The sequence below is a fragment of the Bos javanicus genome, chromosome 5 (assembly GCF_032452875.1).
Source record: "Bos javanicus breed banteng chromosome 5, ARS-OSU_banteng_1.0, whole genome shotgun sequence".
Taxonomy (NCBI): Eukaryota; Metazoa; Chordata; class Mammalia; order Artiodactyla; family Bovidae; genus Bos; species Bos javanicus.
The window spans coordinates 11,187,659-11,211,241 of NC_083872.1; the positions used below are offsets into that span (position 1 = coordinate 11,187,659).

The 23,583-nt window shown below is 38.6% G+C and overlaps 1 protein-coding gene across 3 annotated transcripts in view; it reads left to right on the forward strand.

Moving 5' to 3' along the window:
* The window catches only part of ACSS3 (acyl-CoA synthetase short chain family member 3), a 194,733-nt gene that overhangs the window by 11,869 nt on the left and 159,281 nt on the right, over window positions 1-23,583 (forward strand). For all 3 annotated transcript variants that reach the window (XM_061415644.1, XM_061415642.1, XM_061415645.1), the window contains exon 2: window positions 18,742-18,886. In XM_061415644.1, coding sequence (XP_061271628.1) covers window positions 18,742-18,886 — 145 coding nt within the window. The remainder of the gene's footprint in view (window positions 1-18,741; window positions 18,887-23,583) is intronic.

The window sequence follows — 23,583 nt, forward strand, 5'->3', positions numbered from 1 at the left end:
CTCCAGGCAAGAACACTGGAGTGGGTTGCCATTTCCTTCTCCAATGCATGCAAGTGAAAAGGGAAAGTGAAGTCGCTCAGTCGTGTCCCACTCTTAGCGACCCCATGGACTGTAGCCCACCAGGCTCCTCCATTCATGGGATTTTCCAGGCAAGAGTACTGGAGTGGGGTGCCATTGCCTTCTCTGAAGCCCTGATCTTATATGTAAATTCTAAAAACCATAACAAACAACAAAACAAAACAAAAACCAGGCTCACAGATGCTGAGAACAGATTGGTGGTTGTCAGAGATGGAGTTGGGTGCAGGTGAAATGGGTGAGGGGCATCTTAAATACTTAAGTACTTGCTTGAGTGTGTTAAAGCATTACAGAACACAAATATATATTATTACAGTAAGAATAGCACCAGTAATATTCCTTACCATAGTTTTTTGGTGACATGTTTGCTGACCTGTTATAAAAGTGGAGTTTTTTTTGGTGCTGCTGCTGCTGCTAAGTCGCTTCAGTCGTGTCCGACTCTGTGTGACCCCATAGACGGCAGCTCACCAGGCTCCGCCGTCCCTGGGATTCTCCAGGGTGGGTTTCCATTGTCTTCTCCAATGCACAAAAGTGAAAAGTGAAAGTGAAGTCTCTCAGTCGTGTCGGACTCTGCGATCCCGTGGACTGCAGCCTACCAGGCTCCTCCGTCCTTGGGGTTTTCCAGGCAAGAGTACTGGAGTGGGGTGCCATTGCCTTCTCTGTTTTTTTTGGTTCTAGAACTTATTAATTCTTAATCTGTTTGTTCCTTCTTTTATTCTTCCTTTCTTTCTATTGTTCACTCATTAATGTTTACTGAATGGTCATCTAGGCCAGGCACTATTCCAGGTGCTGAATAAGAGTCCAAGTAGAGTATAACGTTGAGGAGTGATTTCATACATCAAAGGAAAAAAGTGTTTTTGCTTGTAATAAGATAGCTTTCATTTTCCTATTTAATAAAAGGAGAGTAATCATGAGTGATATGGACTATGGAGTTATTTTCTGAAAATACGGGTAATAAAATTTGCTTTATTTTGCAATCAAGTCTACTCTGAATTACCTTTGACCATTGAGGTGTGAGTAACTAGAATATACAGGCTCACATCATGATGATCCGTGGCCATTTTCTAACTAAGAAATCCTTTGATACATAAAATAATCAACCAATTTTAATTTTATCCCTTTGTGTAGCTTCTTATTTTCTGCCAGAAGTGCTAACACCCAGGAAAGTGAGGAAAAGACAAGTAACACAAAAAGAATAAAGAGAAATAATGGGCTTTGTTAGCATCAGCTAGATAATGAACTCTTGGATAATTGATCAGGCTGCACTGCATTCAAGTTTCAAATTAACGAAATGTGAATGGAAAATGTTTAATCTATGATATTATATGTAGACAGTGAGGGAATGGGCAAGGATAGAGCAAAGACAGTTTGTGACCTTGTTAGATTATTTTGAGGATAAGACTAGGGGAAAAGACAATAACAATTTTGTCTACTTTTCTTAATGTTTTAATTTACACTCAATGGTATCTGGTTGGTTAAGTTGGCTTTAGTTTCCGGCTGTGTGTTAAGGTTGTTTTGGCAAGAGTGAAGGTGGGAAATTGGAAGAGATTTAGTGGGGTTTAATTAAAAGAGCAGAGATTTTATCATCCAAAAGCCTTGGTTTGAGACATAGATTTTGAATAACTTTTCATTGACATTTCTTATTCAAAAGTAATTCTGACTGAAATTTAGGTTTATGCTTTTTTTTCCCCAGAAAGATGCAGTGTTACTTTAAATTTTAATTGTGTAAACTCAGGAAAGCCAGAATAGATGGAATATCAATTATAGTTCAATATCTAGTCTCATATATATCTTGGTATAGTTGGTATATTTCCCTTCAGTCTTTCATTTTCTTTTTAAGTTTTTATTTTGGAATAATTATAGACTCATAAGAAGTTGCAAAAATAGTACGAGGAGGTCGTTTATACCCACCACTTAGCTTCCTCCAATGGCAACACCTTACATGACTATAGTAAATTATCAAAACAAATTGACATTGGTTCAATACAATTAACTTGACCAACCAACTTACTCAGATTCACCAGGTTTTGTTTTGTGTATGTGTTGTGCTTTTAAAAAATCTAGTATCTATTTCTGTTTGTCAGTTTGTTTGACTCTCTACTGTTTTTCTTACAGAGAAATAGAATTATAAAAACATAGAACTTTAGAGTTATACTGTTATATTGTTTGATAGCTTATTTTCCCAGTTGGAGTAAGTTGTGGTTTTTTTCATACCTCTGTTCTTCTATTCCATGATTTTTATGTATGCAGAATATCTAAACATACTGGGTGAATGTAAAATTATTTTTTTCACAATCCCTTCCTGTTGATTTTGAGGTGGTTTCTCTTTACTTGCAAGAATACTTTCTTCTTTGGAGACAGCATTCTAAAGATCTCTGTGTCTCTGTGTCTGACTGTCTGTCTGTCTCTGTTTCTTTCCTTCCTTCTTGCAGATGAATTCTTAGATTTCTGAGTCAAAGAGGAATTATACGCTTTCTGATATATATTGTCAAAATTTTTCTCCAAAAATATTAGTAAATATTGTAAGGCTCCACAGCCTTTTTCCTTATGAGATATTTAGAGAATAAATAAAGATAATAATTTAGTGGACTGAACATTGGGTGTTTTAAGATCTTAATATTGTGTCACATTTGTTTCAGATCATTTTATTTTAAGAAATAAAATAAAATTGATGCTCCCTGTGTATCTCCCCCAATTATATAGTCTTTATAGAAACAATCTCAGAATAATTTAGAAGTCTCAATGGGAAGAAAAGTTCTTTTTAGACATTCTAAAATGATTGATTGTATTCTTCCTCTTTAATAAGAGCTTGTATAGACCATTTCTCTGTGGACATGAGCTAAGTGTGTAGAATGAGTTAATAAATGTGGTGTCTGCCTTCTGGGAGCCTCAACTGTAGAGGACAATTTCCTCAGAACATTGCAGTGTCATTCTGCCTGAGTTATAGCCTTAACGAGAAAGAAATGGATAGCTACGATGAAGACGTAATGTGAACGTAGAAAAAATACAGCCCTGAAGTCCTCAGGTTTAGAGCACATTAGTTGCAATCCTCTCTTTTCCCTCTCTCTTCTTCCCATTTCTCCCTGCTGCTGCTGCTGCTGCTGCTAAGTCGCTTCGGTTGTGTCCGACTCTATGCGACCCCATAGACTGGGCTGCCCCGTCCCTGGGATTCTCCAGGCAAGAACACTGGAGTGGGTTGCCAGTTCTTTCTCCAATGCATGAAAACCAGAGCAAAATAACACCGTGTCATCAAATTGGCTTTTTCTTCCCTTGGGTGCTGGGGTTGCTCTTTCTTTCTTTCTGTCCTTTCCTTTTTTTTATCACGTCATCACGTTCTTTCTTTATCACGTCATCACTATCATCAGGATTAAATGCTAAAAGGCATCTTCTCTTTCTTCCATCAGATACAGGTTGGCATTGGAGAGTGTGCACCCTCTTCGGCCCCCTCTGATTCTCTGGATGGTTTGGAGATTTCAGGGTTACCTGCTTAAGGTCTCCATGCGCATCCTGGTCTGTAGGTCTGGTTTTCCAGGAACCTGCTCTGATTTGGAGTTCTGTTCCTTATGAGCTCATCGTGATCTGTTTCTGAGTTGGTTGTCTGAGGACCACTGCTCCTGAGTGCCCTAAGTAGTTCTCTTGAAAAGGGCTGACTGATAAAGTTAACTTTCCTTTAGAATGTACTTTTAAATATATATTTATTGAGGATTATATTTAGATTTTAATAAATTTATGCTTTGAAATGTTAATGTCTTGATCTTAACGTTTACATTTGACCTTTAACTTTACTTAATTTTGATTTTAGCTTTTCCTTTTTTGAATTGAGTTGAATCCTACTCCCTTTTGCTTCAATTCTTCATTTTTCCTGCATTTCCTCTAGAATAAAAATAAAACAAGCAAGATAAAATTGTGTCCTCTTCTTCTGCTTTGAATTTAGCTGCCAGGCATGACTCACAACCTAGGGCTCTTTAGGATCACTCATTCATGCCTTTTCTGTCTATTGACAATGGATCCAGTTCAGATAACAGGTATTGATTTCTTGAAGGCCTTTCTTTTTACTCTTTTTCCTGTTGGCTGCATTTCTCACTACTGGCAGTTCTCTCTGTTTTAATCCGAGATGATCTGGCAAGGGTGTAGATCATTATTTCATGTCCTTTCATGCTGAGGTGGGACAGTTTGTGGCGAAAGCTGGTAGACTGGGGCCAGGTTCTGAGTGTATTTACTAGTGTGGACATTATCAATAGGGCTAAAGAGCACCTCTCACTTTATGTTAGGTTTCTCTGTTAAAATATTGTCCTATAGAGAGATGTGCTTTCCAGCTTCTTTTACAAACACAATATCCTTAGTGGTTAAATGAGCATGAGGTTATTATGCTGCCCCAAGTAAGCAATTACCCAATTTGGAGGGTTTCCTGGAACAGTCAGTTGATACTGTCCAAGGCCAAGTACCTGTAACTTAGATGAGATGTCACAGTGCGAGAAAAGCAATATGATGCCCTCTTAAAAATGCTTAAAGCCTTCTCTGTGTCCAATAGTAGTCTTTTGAGCTAGTCGTTGTTTTTGCTGAGCAGTTACCTCATGAAACCCTTATTCTTATTTGTGTTAATGTGTCAGAAGAGTGCTATTTCAATATACATTCATTCACACTTGCAGCATTAATTTAAAAATAATAATTGAGCATTTGCAATATGCCATTAATGTGGCTCAGAGGGTAAAGCATCTGTCTACAATGCGGGAGACCTGGGTTCAATCCATGGTTCGGGAAGATCCCCTGGAGAAGGAAATGGCAACCCACTCCAGTACTCTTGCCTGGAAAATCCCATGGACTGAGAAGCCTGGTAGACTACAGTCTATGGGCTCACAAAGAGTCGGACATGAATGAGTGACTTCACATTAATGAGCTAGCACATGGCCTATGCCCATAGGACGTGGTGTCTAGTGAAGGTATAAGAATTACTCAAATTAGCATACAGACATAGAAAACTGGAAATTCTTCACATTTTCCCTGGTGTCGGAAAGTATTGGGTTCTAATCTGCAATGTGTTAGTTTTATAATTCTGGGAAGCTTTTTGACCTCTTTAAGCCTCATTTCTCATCTGTAAGATAGATATAATATTGTCTTTCTCAAGGGATAGCACATGGATTAAATGCTTTACCAAACTCAGTTTAAATGACCAAACTCAGAACCTATGCTATTCCTTCTCTTACTTCAAAAAGTATTTATTTTTCTTTTTTATTTCAGGTCTCCCTTAAAGAGAACAGAAACCTGATACCCAGAGATGATAAGACCTCAGTTTTCTTTGATACACCCTTCTTCCTACTTTAAGCTCCTTTGATTTGTTTCTACACTTCACCACCTTATTTTCTTTTTTTCTTTACTTCCTGTGATTTTCTAGGCTAGTCAATAGATCCGAACTGATTATCTTTCCTTGTTTGCCTCCCACTGTGACCTGAAATCCCATTCTGAACAGGGCATTCCCTTTAAAAGGCCTCCCCTTCCTTGACAAGGTACTCCAGGCCTTTAAGGTAAGGCTTCCACGGGTCTTTCTTGCCTTAGCTCTTGTTATGCTCCCACCCCAAACACACATCTCTTCTTTCCACAGCACTGATGCACTTATAAAACAGAACCTGAACTTTGCCCTGTTTTTCACTTTCCCACTTGCCAGTGCCATTAAAAAACAAACAGCATTTCCACTGGTGTTCTGTCCTTCTCCCTTCAGCTACCTTCACGTTTTGCCCTTCTCTTTGAATACAATCCAGCTGAAAGATCGGCATAAATAAAGAGAAACTTGTCTTCACATCATAAAGTCTTGCCTTGTGGTCTGTTTTCCAAGTCCTCTTTTCCCTTACACTCCTGCGTCCACTGAAAGGTGGCCTCAGGCCTCGTCACTCGACCCAGATTCCTCTTCCAAATATTCATCAGTATCAATTTGTTGCTTAATTCTACGTATTGACTTCAAGTCCTTACCTTGTTTGATCTCTCTTTAGTATTTGACTCTGAGGACCATCTCTACCTCTGAAATTCCCCATGGCTCTGTTGTCCAGGATGGTAGCCTATAGCCACACGTGGTTACTGAAATTCGTTTAGTTAGAATTAAATAAAATTTAATTTACATAGCTAATATGGCTCTTGAGTATTTGAAAGGTGGTAAGTGTGACTGAGGAACTACATTTTAAATTTGTGTTTTAATTAGTTTAAATTTAGCCAGCCACTTGTGGCTAGTGGCTATTCTGTTGAGCAGTGGAGATATAGTACAGTTGCATCATCACAGAAATTTCTGTTGGACAGGGCTTCTCTGGAGTAAAGATTGGCAGAATTTTTCTTTAAGGGGCAAAATGGTAAATATTTGGCTTTTCACGCTAGATAGGCTTCATTGCAACCACTTAATTCTACTGTTGTCAAACAAAAGCAGCTACGGAAAATATATAAACAACTATGTGTGACTGTGTTTCAATAAAGCTTTATTTATACAAAGAAGTGGTGGGCCAGATCTGGCATGTGGCCAGAATTTGCTGACCCTTCTCGAGCCCTGGTTTCACTTCCTAAAACATTTTCTTTTCATTCTTCTGTATTTCTCAGATCTCTCCTTCCTTTCCATCTTTATCATCCCAGTACTTGATTACTGCAAAAAATCTCATTAGTCCCCTCTCCTGTTCCTGCTGCAGTTCATTGTACCCACTGGCACAGAACTGTTCTTTCATAATTCATCGAAGTCAGATCATCACTTGTCAATGTATGTAGTGATGGTAATCACCTCATAGGGTTATTGAAAGGGGTCAATGAAATGTGTATAAAATGGTACTCATGGTGGATTTAGATTTCTCTCACATTAACTTATCCACATAGAATAGTGTTTGTGACCCAGCGTGTGACATCCTGACATCCAGTTCCAGCTTGTCGGACTTCACTATGGACCAGACATAGGCCACATAAACTCTGTGTACCTCAGTTTCCTCATCTGTAAAATGGGGATATTAGTATACACATAACATTTTTGGGATAATTAAATTAATTTGTATTAAATGCTCATAGTATTATGTTGATATAGAGTAAGGGCGATGTAGTTGGTTTTCATTTTATTTTTCTAGTTTCATAGGTGATTGAAGAAAGACTTAGATATGTTAATATGTCTGCATTCATGCAACTTGTAAATGACATGTCTGAGATTTGAACTCTGGTCTTTTGACCTTAAAGCCCAGGCTTACTACATTCATTTCAACATCCACCACTCCTTACACATGTCCATGGTTGGAATTAATCTCTTTTTGCTGTGCTTTCATCATACTTGGTTTGTACTTCTGTCAGGAAATTTGCCACATTTTGCTTCTTATTATAGTTATTGCAAATTAGTCTGCCTTTCAGCGTAGAGAACATGTACCCAGTTATACTTTTTCCCCTTCCTTCACAGTCTCAGCTAATCAACAACAGATTATTTATTGTTAAAATTTTCGGATAGAAAAATGTTTTAAAAGTATTATTGACAGTTAATAGAGGAGACTGTAATCAGCTGTAGTCGTCTTAAAAAATAATGAATTATTATAAAAATTATATGTTTTTTATTATTTTAGTTTATAGATTCAGTATTTCCGTATACAGATAACTAAATGTATTCACCATCATCAAATTGTTTTCAGTATGTTGCTTCTGGTTTATTTAATTTTTGAAAAAGAGCTTGGAGTTTCTTTTTTTCCCCTGAAACTATGATGAAATGAAGACCCCCATAGGAGATCTTCAAAGAAGGAAATTATAATTTGATCCAAGGAAGAAAGCTCATATCAGAAGGTAAATTATAAGTTAGACTTTCCAGTTATTTAGTAATGAAAATTTACAGAGTAGAGAAATCAGTAGCTGAGTATATAGAGAGGGTTACAACATTGTCACCACTAAATATGGTTTTGCTGGAGGAAGCTTTCAATAGTTATTTCATGGAAACTGAAATATTGTAGTTTGTGAAAGAGTTTCATAGGCCACCCTGTTAAAAGCATTGCTTTATTAAATGTTATTCTTGGCATGGGAGGCAGTGGTAGAATTGAGAGGAACATTTTAGACTTTACTGATTTAACTTTTCATTGCTGGATAATCAGATTCACAGAATAAATTTCTATCAATTTCCCCTTCTGAAACAAGGATTATTATTTTTTTGAGTGTCAGAGTTTCTTTTTCCTTTTGTAATGTTTGAAGATTGACTTAATAAATACATCCTTAAAAAGGAAAGTTAGCCTTTAAACAAAGTGAAGGGTGGTGGTGATGAGAACTGATGGGAACAGAAGAATCATATACACATTTGCCACTAGCTCTTTCTGGCTTCAAGAGATCAAGACCATGAAACTTGTTAGGCTCCCTGCTTCTGAAAAAAATTTCAGACATCCATTCACAGTCAGCACCTTAGCTCACGGTGTGGGCCAAGTACACACTCCAGTCTAACTCATATGATGAAAAAGCTGAAGTCAAATACACCATTGGCTAGAATCAGCTATTAGGAACGACAGGGAAGACTCAGGGTAAGCTGAAGTGAAGAAACAGAAGAAGAATACAACTCAAGGCAGATTTTTTCTGAAGAGCTAAGTCTAAGATTTTATGCCAGATATAAGCTAGCAGGGGTTGATGAGAAAGAGGCAAAGAAAAGTAGTAAATTGTCTTCAGGAAATCTAGAAGGAATTTCAAGATGTTTCTTCTCTCCAGAGCCCCCCTTAGTCCTGCCTTTGTGAGCTCAGACACTGATAATAGCTCATCTCTGACTTCTTTTCAAGGAATCTAACATTACCGCTACAGAATTACACTAGCTGAGATTTCTCCCATTTCGTTTGTCCTAGAATTCATTCCATTGGCTCTTAAATTATAAAATAGGACAATTTTTAAAGCTAGTTTGCATTTGTGAAAGTGTCTAGATCTCAAGATTTGTATCAGGATAGATTAAGTCATCCTGCAGGAATAAACAGCCCTCAAATCTCTGTGTTTTAAAATAGCCCAGGTGTATCTCACTCATATTACAGGTTTATTTTGGGTTACCCAGGAGATTTGCTCCATGTCATCCATCCTAACTCAGGGATATAGGCTGATAGTGCAGTTCCATTTGGAGTATCCTTGTGGCAGGGAGGAGGAGAAGTTGTCAGCTTGCATTTGCTCTTGAAGACTCCGTATATTACCTCTCTTGCCATTTCATGGGCCACAGCAAGCCATGCAGTTATACTTCATTTCAAGTGGATATGAAAGTGCAGTCCTACAAGTGCTTGGAATGAGGACAGCCAAAATCATAGTGGACAGCAGGAATAATGACACAAATTTATGACAGATATCTTTATGTGATTTCAAGGTTCTATCTAGCTATTTATTATTGACTCTTCAGCTGCTTGAGGTTAATTCTGGTGAAAAAAAATAAAAAGAACAAAGTTTTTATGGCCCAAATTTTGGTTTCTTTTTTTTTTTTCATTTAAATATCTTTAAGAAATTTTATTAAACAATAATCAGATAATTTTTATTTTGTACTTGACTCTAAAATATTTAAGTCATTCAAATACAGCTATTAAATTCTTACAATCATTTTCCCAGCTGCTTTGTATTTTTCACTTCCTAAAGTTTAGCTGGAACTGGGGACGGTGAGATGGGAAGAGGAAACACATCTGTAATGGCTATTTAATAAGCTATGCTCTGTGGCTAAATAAATATACATATAGTTATAAAGACTCTCATTCTTTTAAAATTAAATAATATCAAAATTTGGTTTACCTACAGTATCCAGTAAGCACAGAAACATTTTATATTACCTGAATTCAGAAACACATGGCACCAAACAGGGGACCACAAATATTATGGAGGAACAGAATAATAAACTGAGTTTAGATGTTATCATATATGTAAGCAATGCTTCTTTTTTACCAGAAGAATATTTTAAAAAGATGTTTTTGTTATAAAAATTTTTTACTAATGGTAGCTATGCTGATTACAGAGTTGATGATTCAGTCAGATCAGGAGAAAAGCCATCTAGACAAATTATTTAAAGTTATTTAAATATATTTATTTTTTGGGGCTCCAAAATCACTGCAGATGATGACTGCATCCATGAAATTAAAAGGCGCTTACTCCTTAGAAGAAAAGTTATGACCAACCTAGATAGCATATTCAAAAGCAGAGACATTACTTTGCCAACAAAGGTTCGTCTAGTCAAGGCTATGGTTTTTCCTGTGGTCATATATGGATGTGAGAGTTGGACTGTGAAGAAGGCGGAGCGCCGAAGAATTGATGCTTTTGAACTGTGGTGTTGGAGAAGACTCTTGAGAGTCCCTTGGACTGCAAGGAGATCCAACCAGTCCATTCTGAAGGAGATCAGCCCTGGGATTTCTTTGGAAGGAATGATGGTAAAGCTGAAACTCCAGTACTTTGGCTACCTCATGCGAGGAATTGACTCATTGGAAAAGACTCTGATGCTGGGAGGGATTGGGGGCAGGAGGAGAAGGGGACGACAGAGGATGAGATGGCTGGATGGCATCACTGACTCGATGGACGTGAGTCTGAGTGAACTCTGGGAGTTGGCGATGAACAGGGAGGCCTGGCATGCTGCGATTCATGGGGTCACAAAGAGTCAGACACAACTGAGTGACTGAACTGACTGAAATATATTTAAATCATCTATTCAATATATAAATACATGCTCATGAAAATTAAATAACACAGGAAGTATTTATCATATAAAAATATAGACTATCCCTTCTCCATTCTGTCCCTCAACTTTCTCTTACGCAGAGTTTATCACTGTTAATATTTTCCTGTCCATTTTTCTAGACTTCTTGTGCTTTTATGCAACACAGAGATGAACATGTATGCAACTTGCTATGGCTATGTTAAAAGTACATTTTGTATGTGTGTGTGTGTCTGTATGCATATTCCTAAATTGCTGAACTAATTTACTTGGTCACCTACTTTATGTGAGAATGCCAGTTTCTCTTTACTATCACCAACAGTGTGTATACTATATTTTTTATACCAGTTGGCTCAGACGATAAAGCCTCTGCCCACAATGCTGGAGACCTGGGTTCAGTCCCTGGCTCGGGAAGATCCCCGGGAGAAGGAAATGGCACCCCACTCCAGGACTCTTGCCTGGAAAATTCCATGGATGGAGGACACTGGTGGGCTATAGTCCATGGGGTCGCAAAGAGTCGGCGTGACTGAGAGACTTCACTTTCACTTTCAGTGTAGAAAAATGACTTCTCATTATTGTTTTAATGTTCATTTTTCTGATGTTTGTAGGACTGAGTACCATTTTTATGCTTTTTAGCTATTATATTTTTCCTCTGTGGATAGTGTGCTGAAATTCTTTGTCTATTAGATTAAAAATTTTTTTTTTCTTATTGACTCGTAGGAGCACTTTGAATATTACTCAAGTTGCAAATGTACCTTTCCCCTTGTTAGTTAGGGCTTCCTAGGTAACTCAAATGGTAAAGAATCTGCTTGCAGTGCAAGAGACCTGAGTTTGATCCCTGGGTTGGGAAGATCCCCTGGAGAAGGGAATGGTTACCTACTCCAGTATTCTTGCCTGGAGAATTCCATGGAGAGAAGAGCCTGGCGGGTTACAGTCCATCAGGTCCCAAAGAGTTGGACACGACTGAGCAACTAACACATACTTACTTGTTAGTTATGTTGAGAATATGCCCTCCCCACCCTCCCCACACCTCGACTTTATCTTGTCTTCTATTTTATGCACACATAAACACATAATACACACACACACACACACACACACACACACGTACACCCAAACGTGCTCATCTGAGTGTGAGGTATAGCAGGTAGCTGAGTGGAGAACATTTCAAAATCCAAGTAAGGATCCATATTCACTCATCAGTGGATGCAGGTTTTGATTGCTACAGTCCTTCTTTCTATAATTTTTCAGGGAGAAGAGGGAATTGCCAGGTGGCAGTGGTATACAGAGTTTCTGGGCCTCTTGGAAGTTATGTAGAGCGTTGTTCCTATTTTACAGGTCTTAAATCTTCAGGACAATTATGCATGCAGAGATTATACTTGTTTCAGAAAGACTCTAGAAAGGTAAACTTTTGCATGATGCATGTGAGTGAGTGTGTTTGATTATTATTAATTTTCCATCTAAACACCAGTGACCCATTCTTTATTCCTACCTCCCTCTGATCTGGGAGTTATTTCAGAGCTTTATTAAAAGACAGGTTTTCTGATAAGTGTTTGTATTTCCTGCTTAGTATTTATAGGTTCCTTATGAATGTATTCTGTGGTAGGGCTGTATACATTTTTCTGCTCCTCCTTTTTTATTTTTTTATTTTAACTTAGCAGTATATAAAATGTCACAAATTCTATGGGTCTGCCATGTTTCTCATGATTTCTGGATTTACCAGTCATTGATCCTATCTGTTTTATAAATTAAAAATTTTTCCACTTTTCTGATCTAGTGGTAGCACCATTTTCTAGGGGTTCCATATTGATTTCAATTTTATTTTAGTTTTATATTTTCTCTCTTATTCAGGTAGATATGGCAATTTCAGATTGCTTCCAATTTTCTGCAGAAGAAATTCAGGGCAGGGGTTGGGTAGGATAAAGAATATGAAGTTTTTTCCTCTTTGCAGCAGGATTAAATCTGAGTTTAAAAAGAGAGCTATTCAAAGACTGTATTGGCAGAACATTCCAGAGGTTATGTCTAGGGGCTGTATATGCCTGATACAGATGCTGATGTCCATATATATATGTTCATACACACAAATATATGTGTGTTTCTGTGTGATACATGAAATACTAATAAATTTGGGAATATTGGAGCATCACAAATGAATGAAAACAGGATTAGTCAAAAAAAACGATGCTTGGCAATTTGTTGATGAATAAACAAATTTAACTGTACTGCCATATCAAAATATATATATATCTATATATATACACATATAACACATGTATCATAGTGCATGCCAAGTCATTTAAGCTGTGTCTGACTCTTTGTGACTCCATGGACTGGAGCCTGCCAGTCTTCTCTGTCCATGGGATTCTCCAGGCAAGACTACTGGAGTTGGTTGCCTTGCCCTCCTCCAGGGAATCTTCCTGACCCAGGGATCGATCCCAAGTCTATTGTGTCTCCTGTATTGGTAGGCAGGTTCTTTACCACTAGCACCACCTGGGAGGCTTATATATCATAATATAAGCATTAAAATATAATATATAACAGATTTTACACACAGATTATATATGTATATAAATATGTTAATAATACCTTTAAGACATCAGTATAAAAAAATTAAATCAGAAGAGAGTAATATGAATTATCTTAGAGGGGAAATTGTGATGGAAAATTGTGAATTTATTTGATGACATATGAATTTAAAATATTTTTCTGTTCAGATCAGAACAGTCGCTCAGTTGTGTCCGACTCTTTGCGACCCCATCAATCACAGCACGCCAGGTCTCCCTGTCCATCACCAATTCCTGGAGTTCACCCAGGTTCATGTTCATCGAGTCAGTGATGCCATCCAGCCATCTCATCCTCTGTCGTCCCCTTGTCCTCTTGCCCCCAATCCCTCCCAGCATCAGAGTCTTTTCCAATGAGTCAACTCTTCGCATGCGGTGGCCAAAGTACTGGAGTTTCAGCTTTAGCATCATTCCTTCCAAAGAAATCCCAGGGCTGATCTCCTTCAGAATGGACTGGTTGGATCTCCTTGCAGTCCAAGGGACTCTCAAGAGTCTTCTCCAACACCACAGTTCAAAAGCATCAATTCTTCAGTGCTCAGCTTTCTTCACAGTCCAACTCTCACATCCATACATGACCACAGGAAAAACCATAGCCTTGACTAGACGAACCTTTGTTGGCAAAGTAATGTCTCTGCTTTTGAATATGCTATCTAGGTTGGTCATAACTTTCCTTCTAAGGAGTAAGCGTCTTTTAATTTCATGGCTGCAATCACCATCTGCAGTGATTTTGGAGCCCAGAAAAATAAAGTCTGACACTGTTTCCACTGTTTCCCCATCTATTTCCCATGAAGTGATGGGACCGGATGCCATGATCTTCATTTTCTGAATGTTGAGCTTTAAGCCAACTTTTTCACTCTCCTCTTTCACTTTCATCAAGAGGCTTTTTAGTTCCTCTTCATTTTCTGCCGTAAGAGTGGTATCATCTGCATATCTGAGGTTATTGATATTTCTCCCGGCAATCTTGGTTCTAGCTTGTGTTTCTTCCAGTCCAGCATTTCTCATTATGTACTCTGCATATAAGTTAAATAAGCAGGGTGACAATATACAGCCTTGACGAACTCCTTTTCCTATTTGGAACCAGTCTGTTGTTCCATGTCCAGTTCTAACTGTTGCTTCCTGACCTGCATACAAATTTCTCAAGAGGCAGATCAGGTGGTCTGGTATTCCCATGTCTTTCAGAAGGAAATACCATAAATTAAAATTTGTGAATAAATTAAAATAATTTATAAATGTTAGACTTAAATTCAATATCCTATATAAAGAGCATTTAAAAATTGGCAAGGCATTGTGTTTAATACTAGTAGTCACATGAAGCAAAACTAAAACAGTTTTTTACTTCTAAAATTGAAGAAAATTGAGAACAATCTGTGTTTAGAGTAGTGTGATAAAATGAACTTCCAGGTAATGCTGATGGTAATATAAATTGATTCAACATGTCCAGAAAGCAATTTGGTCATTTGGTGTGTGAAAGTGTGTGTGTGTATGTGTGTGTGTGATTGTAGGAATCTTGTTGGCATACATAATAAAAAGCAATGTGACCAATGTTTCTGTAAAAGAAACATCATCCTGGGATCATTTAAAATAATGACAGCATTGTGAAAAGCAATTTGCCACAATGCAAGGGAACTTTGTGCTTAAATAGTGCTGCAGAAGCTATTTTTGAACAGCAATTGAATGGAATATAATGCCTTGATTAAGCATGTTTTGAGAATTTTTCAGGTCATTGGAAAAAACTTATAATGTGTTCTTAAACAGAGGCAAAATATTTACATGTAAAAAAAATAAAAGAAAATACTCCATAGTAGATTTTCTGGAATTTCTACAGTGAGCATTAGTGATTTTAATAATCTGGGCTGACAAACCATTTAAAATCTCATAAATTTTTAGAAGGGGTAGTGAAGAGACAGCACATAGAAGGCATCCAGTTGATCTTTACTGAAATGATTTGATTTGAAATGAAATAAAATCTTGTAATAGTAGAGTAATCAGATCTTTGAGCTGTGAGGCCTTTTGCAGGTCACTTGGTCCCGTTATCCGCAGTAATCCAGCCCTTAAGTTTAGCCAGTTTATAGCAGTATATTCATTACCTGTAACCACCTCTGGAGCCACGCCAACATGTCACTCCATTCAACAGTTCTTGCTTATTATTGCTTGCAGGCCTTTCCTTCTGTTTGAATTTCTTTCCTGTCTGTCCCAAAGGGTGCCTTAAAATTCTTTAAATTTCTCTAAGGGCATACTTAAAAAAGAAAATGCTAGTGTGCAAATAATTTACATTTTAAGCCACCCAAAATTTGAAAATAATTGGAGGAAAAAAAAAAAAACAAAGTTCTTTGAGTATAGGTGAATTTTGGGTGCCTTCTATATCTTGGCTATTGTAAATAATGATGAAGTGAACATAAGGGTGTATATATCTTTTTGAATTAATGCTTTTGTTTTCTTCTGGTAAATACCCAGAAATGGAATTGCTAGATTTTATGGTAGTTGTGTTTTTAATTTTTTGAGGTGCCTCCATACTGTTTTTCATAGTGGCAGAACAAATTTACATTCTGAGTAACAGTGCACAAGGGTCCCTAGGGTTGTTTTTTGATTAGATGACTTAATACACATGAAATATTGGTCTAGAGTAAGCTATTAATAAATATTACTTAGAGACTTTCATGACAAGGTGGACAAAATGTACTTTTTCCTATTCATTCCATTAAATATAGCTAAAAACATAGGACATTATGTATAAAACACACATAAGAAGACTCTGAAAGGAAAAGAGAAGAAACCAGATCAGCTCAGATTTGGGACCGGAGAAATGACATGACACTTGAATTCCCCAAGTTTTCTTTTTTGCTTATATTATCCTAGACTGAGCACTGGAGAAGGTGGCAATTCAGAAATGCCAATGGATGTAGAAAAAAAGTACCAGCAAATTTTCTCTTTGGATCCCTCCCCCCTACACCCAAAATAAAAAAGGGTAGGGAAGGGCAGCCTGCCAAGATGGGACATCTTTGGACAGTCACCACCCTAATCCAGTCAAACAGTACAGCAAACTGGGATCCCCATCCCATCCTCACCAGTGAAAAGATGGTGAGGAATCTAGGCTTCTACTTTGCCAGGGTGTGTCAAGGGTACCCTAAACATTGCCAGCTCCCCTAGCGGTATCAGAAAAGGTTTTATCAGGAATCGGAACTTTCATTACAGCTGAGATAAAGAGGTAAGGAGGCTGTTGGCCCTGGCAGTGTCAGTGGAGTCCATGTGGGGAGTCTTAGTGAGGTACCATTCCCCCTGGATGGCAGGATGATGTAATGGAAGCCTAGTGGGAGCCTGGATGCCATTCCCCCTGGGAGCCAGGATGATGTAATGGAAGCCTAGTGGGAGCCTGGATGCCATTCCCCCTGGGAGCCAGAATGATGTACTGGAAGCCTAGTGGGAGCCTGAACTTTGACCCTAGCTCAGTGGTAAGGAGGTCCTTCTTTGAGGCCTAATGAGGAGCTGGAACTTAAGCCTGAGTAAACGTTTTTTACTTTTCTCTTGATGTGTTAGTTAATTATGGCCATAATTATGCTTCATATCTCCACAAAAATCTGAGTCAGAAGATGCTTGCAAAGTCGCTTCAGTCGTGTCCGACTCTGCACAACCCCAGAGACGGCAGCCCACCAGACTCTGCCATCCCTGGGATTCTCCAGGCAAGAACACTGGAGTGGGTTTCCATTTCCTTCTCCAATGCATGAAAGTGAAAAGTGAAAGGGAAGTCGCTCATTCATCAGTTAATCTGTAGGTTGTCATGGGATCGGTATGACTGGAAATGTTGCTTTCAGATATCTATCTATCTGGCTGAGTTGGGCTCCTTGCTTCTTTCTGGGCTCTGCTTCCACCTGCAAATATTCATTCCGGGCTCCAGGCTGAAGAGGAGGCAGCAGGAATGCCTGGAGGCTCTCCTCCAGGAGAGGGTAGAGGTGCTGGAAAGCGAGCCTAATTATATCTGCTGTGTCAAGTGCTTTCAAGTAAGTGCATGCCTCTTGTCTGCTGATAGCCAAAGCTAGTCACATGGATGGCCCCAAAGTCAGGGGAAGTATTCTCCACTGATGAAAACGGAGGCAAGAGGAAGAGACAAAGTATTTTTAATAGAAGAGGCGAGGAGAAGAGACCGTGTTTTTGAACAAACGTGGAATCTGTTGCACTTGGCAATTCAGAATCATTGTGTTAATTACTCATTGTGCTGTACTGTAAGGTCATCATTTTCACCATCACTGATGCGTGCAGCCTCATTTGATGCTGATTAAATGATCCCTCCTCCTACTGCCTTCTGTATCTGTTATTTCTTATTGCTGCCACTGTATCTATAGGTGTATTACCTGCTTCCTTTCACACAGGGCTATTTGAATGAGTACCTGATGGTGACACTCAGTTTTATAAGGGGACTTTTTCTTGTTGCTTCAATATTTTCCTATTATTTTGCATTTTTATAATATTTGCTAGTCTGATGTTGGAACAAATGAACCATTACTGTACTTGTATTTTTTATCTAACATTCTCTTCCTAAAAAAGTGGAAAAATCAATTCTCAGGGAAATGAGTTATATTTTCTTAAAAATTATCTCCATCTATCTACATTATATCTGTGTTTTCCAAGGGATGCACTCAGCAATTAAGAGATAAGGTAGTGAATTGAGAAGTTTAAAAAATTTATTAACCATATGTACATGTTGATTGCTTATTCAAATTATGAAGCGTCTCAAAATTCTGAAAAGAACTTACCCTATACTTTGTGAAATTGGGGGTATTACATTTAATTGAAACAAATATATATCTTTCAAGGAATATAAATATTTCAAAGAAGAATTGATTTCTTTCCAGTAAGTCTGTCTTTTTATAGCAGAGACCCAGACTTCAGTCATGCGTCTACTATTTGCCCTCTCAACTTTGTGCATCTGTGCTGCGGTTGGTTACAATTCATTTCATGTAAAGTAGATTATTTTGGTGCTGTATACTCTGGTTTCATCCTAAGCAATAATATCCACAAAATTGTCACCTTGAAGTGAAGTGAGTGAAATGAAAGTCACTCAGTCGTGTCCGACTCTTTGTGACCCCATGGACTGTATAGTACATGGGATTCTCCAGGCCAGGATACAGGAGTGGGTAGCCATTCCTTCTCCAGGGGATCTTCCCAACCCAGGGACTGAACCCAGGTCTCCCACCTTGCAGGAGGATTCTTAACCGTCTGAGCCACAAGGGAAGCCCCCCTTGAAGTGCGAGGTATGTTTTCTTCTAGTGCACATGAAAATAAGCACATATTTATTAAAATCAAAATGTCACTTCTGTACCATCTTAAATAGTTTACAGCCATCATTACTTGGTATAACATGCCTGGGAAAACACTGTTTTAAGGGCAGCTCGCCAAACTAGAACTACAGAAACCTAGTTAAGCAACGTTTATGTTTCGAAAAGAGTCATTCACTTTGACTTTCCAATTATTTTTCAGGTTTGTGGAAGGGATGCTGAACATTTGTTACAATGCCATCGATCGTCATATTGAAAATGGTAAAGGAGATAAGATTGCTATCATTTATGACAGTCCTGTTACAAACACTAAAGCCACTATTACCTATCAAGAAGTCCTGGAACAGGTAATATTATTAACTTTCTATACATGTTCTTTGGAAATCATACAGAAATTAATTTAAACAGCATACATTCTCATTGCATAGCCTTAATTCTCTTAATTCATTGACATGTTATTGTACTTTTAGTGCACACTGTAAATAGATGTGTGTTTACTCACTTAAATTGTTTTTATTCTTTATATTTTACAATACTAAAAGATACTCATTTTATTATTTTTAAACATTTTTATTGCATTATAGTTGCTTTACAATGTTGTGTTAGCTTCTACTGCATACAAAATGAATCAGTCATATATATAGAAATATCCCCTCCCTTTTGGATTTCCCTCCCATTTAGCTCACCAGGCTACACTGTATGTTCCCATCAGTTGTTTATTTTATGTATAGTATCAATCATGTAGCATTTCCCAGGTCGCTCAGTGGTAAATGCCTTAGACATGGGTTCAATCCCTAGGTGAGGAGAAGGAAATGGCAACCCACTCCAGTATTCTTGCCTGGGAAATCCCATGGACAGAGGAGCCTGGCTGGCTGTAGTCCATGGAGTTGCAAAAGAGTTGGTTGGACTTGACTTAGCAACTCAATGACAGCAAACATCAAAAGGCTATATGTATCAGTTCCAAACTCCCTGTTCTTCTCACCCCACCCCTTTCCCTCTTGATATCCATATGTTTGTTCTCTACGTGTATGTCTCTGTTTCTGCTTTGCAAATGAGATTATCTATACCATTTTTCTAGATTCTACATATATGCATTAACATATGATATTTTTTTCTCTTTCTGACTTCCCTCACTGTGTATGACACTGTCTAGATCCATGGAATTGGACAGAAATCCCAGAGATAAACCCACGCACATGTGGTCACTTAATCTATGACAAAGAGGGCAAGAATATACAATGGAAAAAAGACAGCCTCTTCAATAAGTGGTGCTGGGAAAACTGGAAAACCATATGTAAAAGAATGAAAATAGAACACTCCCTAACATCATACACAGAAATAAACTGGAAATGGGACCTTATTTTAAAGGAAGAGGTCAACGAATCTCTAATAGTGTGCTTTTACTGTCTCTGGCCTTCATTTTCCGTCCATGCTGGCATCACCTGGCCACTCTCTCCAACTCTTGTGCTGTTGGAGCGGTCCCCTCGCCTTCTGACTCACACATTGCCACCAAGATGACACTAAGATTTTCTTCCTAAGAAACGACTTATTACTCTACCCCCATGTACAAACCTCTTCTTTAAAAACTACTGTTATTTAGAGAGCAGAATCTGGATTCCTGTGATGTATAAGACACTTTGGAATCTGATCCCAGCCTCCCTCCAAGCTTCATTCCCCAATGCTCTTGGCCATGAATACAACTCTTTTTCACCCTAGATATCCTTACACTCCCTCAGGCACTCCTGGCCCTTTAAAGGTCTTTGTACATGCTCATTCATTTCCCTTATTCGCTCTTTTTTAGGTTTTTTTTCCCCCCATCTGGGTGGTTCTCAGGTGAATCATGATATTGGCAGATAAGTTATGAGATTCTTTTCTTCCAATATTAGGGTAGAAATGAGATGTCCTAAGTAATTATAAAAGTATTTGGGTTGTTTCCATGTCCTGGATATTATAAACGGTGCCGCAGTGAACATTGGGGTACACATGTCTTTTTCAATTCTGGTTTCCTCAGTGTATATGCCCAGCAGTGGGATTGCTGGATCATAAGGCAGTTCTATTTCCAGTTTTTTAAGGAATCGCCACACTGTTCTCCATAGTGGCTGTACTAGTTTGCATTCCCATGGGAGAGGGAGAGGGTGGGATGATTTGGGAGAATGGCATTGACACATGTATAATATCATATATGAAACGAGTCGCCAGTCCAGGTTCGATGCACGATACTGGATGCTTGGGGCTGGTGCAGTGGGACGACTCAGAGGGATGGTATGGGTAGGGAGGAGGGAGGAGGGTTCAGGATGGGGAGCATGTGTATACCTGTGGTGGATTCATTTTGATATATGGCAAAACCAATACAATATTGTAAAGTTAAAAAATAAAATAAAAAAAAAAGTATTTGGGTATTGTGGACTGAAGGAGACTTATTCTTGCTCTGGGGGAGGGCTTTTATTTGTTAGTGATTTGAAGGGAGGTAGACTGGAGGGCAAGGTTTCCCGGCCTTGACACTGTTGACGTTTTAGGTCAGGTAGTTCTGTTGTGGGGAGCTGTCATGGACACTGTAGGGTTCTTAGCGGCATTTCTGCTCTCATTCATTACTTGCACCCCTTTCCCAGTCGTGATGACCAAAAATGTCTGCAGGTATTGCTGAAATCTCCCATGTAAATGCCTTTACTTTTATATGGAGGGTTTTTGAATCACATTCTTTTATTTTGCTTTTTTTTTTTCTAAACTCATGTAGAATTTCCATGCAAGTTTTAGAGTATTTGGTCAACTCCCCCTGGCTCTCTGAAATAATATCCTTTGGCACCATCTTTGTTTCTGTTTAGCCTTCTAAGGGATTTCAAACAAAGCAACTGAGAGAAAACTATTACTGCCCCAGTCCCGAGTTGCTGCAAGCAATAAAGGGAGGAAACAAGGAGGCTTTGCAGCCTGGCTACAGCAACAAATTCTACCTCCAGCTCACTGGAACATAAGAGGAATTTATGAAAAGTGAAGACCCCAAGGGAGAAGGGGTAGCAGTGAAGAGTTAAGGAGAAGCCACAAATTGCCTAAGAAGTAGAGCTGCTGACTTGACTTCTAGACTGCCAGAGAAAGCGCACTGGTTGGCTAACTAGGTTACACGCCTCCAGTCCCGGGCAGCTGGGAGGAACTGTCTTGTCTTTTCATTTCATAGCAGGAATAGGGCCTTGCCTCTTTCTGGGACTCATACTAGGGAAATTCCAGTCTAACAAGAGAGTTCAAATACTGGGCAGCTGACTACAGAAAAAAAAGAAAATAATGTTGCAAATACAGTGTTGGATACTTTTCGTGAGTCTGTAACGTGGGAACTGTGTATTTTCAGAATGAAGTATCTAGAGACAGAGTTTACAGTGGTATGAGGAGGAAAGGCAGTCTGTTATCAAACAATTTTGGTTTTCATCTGAGGCTGTGTTTTGTTTTAAAAGATAACATAAATCTGATAACCTGTTATATTCTGTGTTTTATTTTATGTTTGTGTTTTCAGCTTTTAGATAAGGTTTATAGCCTGTGTTCAAAACCTTAATCCTATGATTTGGGTATATGGTCATAGTCTCATTCATAATTAAGACGGGTTGATATTAAGATGGGCTTCTTAGGTGGCTCAGTGGTAAAGAATCCACCTATAATGCATGAGACATGGGTTCAATCCCTGGGTCAGGAAGATCCCCTGGGGAAGGTAGTGTCAACCCACTCCAGTCTTCTTGCCTGGAGAATCCCATGTACAGAGGAGCCTGGTGGGCTCTGAAAAGAGTCAGACACGACTTAGTGACTAAACAGTAACAACAACAATATTAAGATCCTGGTTAATCTTAATTGCTAACCTGATGAGGAAACTTACTTATGTATTTAACATATATGATCTATATCAGTATGTTGAATTTGATACATGACCAAACATCAGAGTCAGAGAACACACTTTGGAAACATACACTAGGAAGTGTTAAATACATTGTTCTTACTCTCATTTTCTGCTGTTTTGTTTTTAATTAGTAAGTGTATCTGATAAGTACACACACACAGTTTGCTTAGAGGCCATTCTGCTAACTCCTCTTGGTTTTCTCATATGGAGTCTGGACTCTTAGACCCTTTTGAGGTTTGTACTGGTTCATTGGTTTCAGATTGGCCTGACATCAAAGTACTTAAAAGGCCTGTTTCTCTCATCTGCTGACAGCTTCTGATTCCCCAGGGTTTTCTTCTCTAAAGTACTAAAGGAAGGACTGTTAGGAAAGAGGGGGGCATTGTGCTGTATTTTGATTACCTGCTCCTGGTTCCCTGTGGCTTTTACTTTATTAAGTAGAGAAGACAGACAAAGAAAGGTTTAATGGGTAAGGCCATTGAGAACAAACAAAAAGAAGAGCCTTTGTACTTTACTTGTTTTTATCTCTGCTGCCTCATTTCTTGGGAGTTTCTGTCTAGGTAAAACTAAAGTCCATACTTGTTAATTAGTGAACCAGAACATTTTAGGGTAAAGTGTTTCAGTGACATGAAGGATCTGAAGATTTTACAGAATGATTCAGAAGTAGAGCTTTTCTCAAACTGTCATCTCTTGGGGGGAGCTGATAATGAAAACGCTTGTTTAAGATATTTGTTAGAGATGGTTTGGTTCAAGATCCCTTGTTCATTCAACACATACTTAGTTTGCATGCCACACCTTCCTTGGAATAAGGAATAAAGGTAAATGAACTTATTCTCTATATTTAAAGAGCTAAAAAAAATCATGGAAACATAAGACTGGTTGTGTAGGGTAGTATAGTATTTTGTCAGAGAAGGCAATGGCACCCCACTCCAGTACTCTTGCCTGGAAAATCCCAGGGACTGAAGAGCCTGGTGGGCTGCAGTCCATGGGGTCGCTAAGAGTCAGACACGACTGAGCGACTTCACTTTCACTTTTCACTTTCATGCACTGGAGAAGGAAATGGGAACCCACTCCAGTGTTCTTGCCTGGAGAATCCCAAGGATGGCAGAGCCTGGTGGGCTGCTGTCTATGGGGTCGCACAGAGTCGGACACGACTGAAGCGACTTAGCAGCA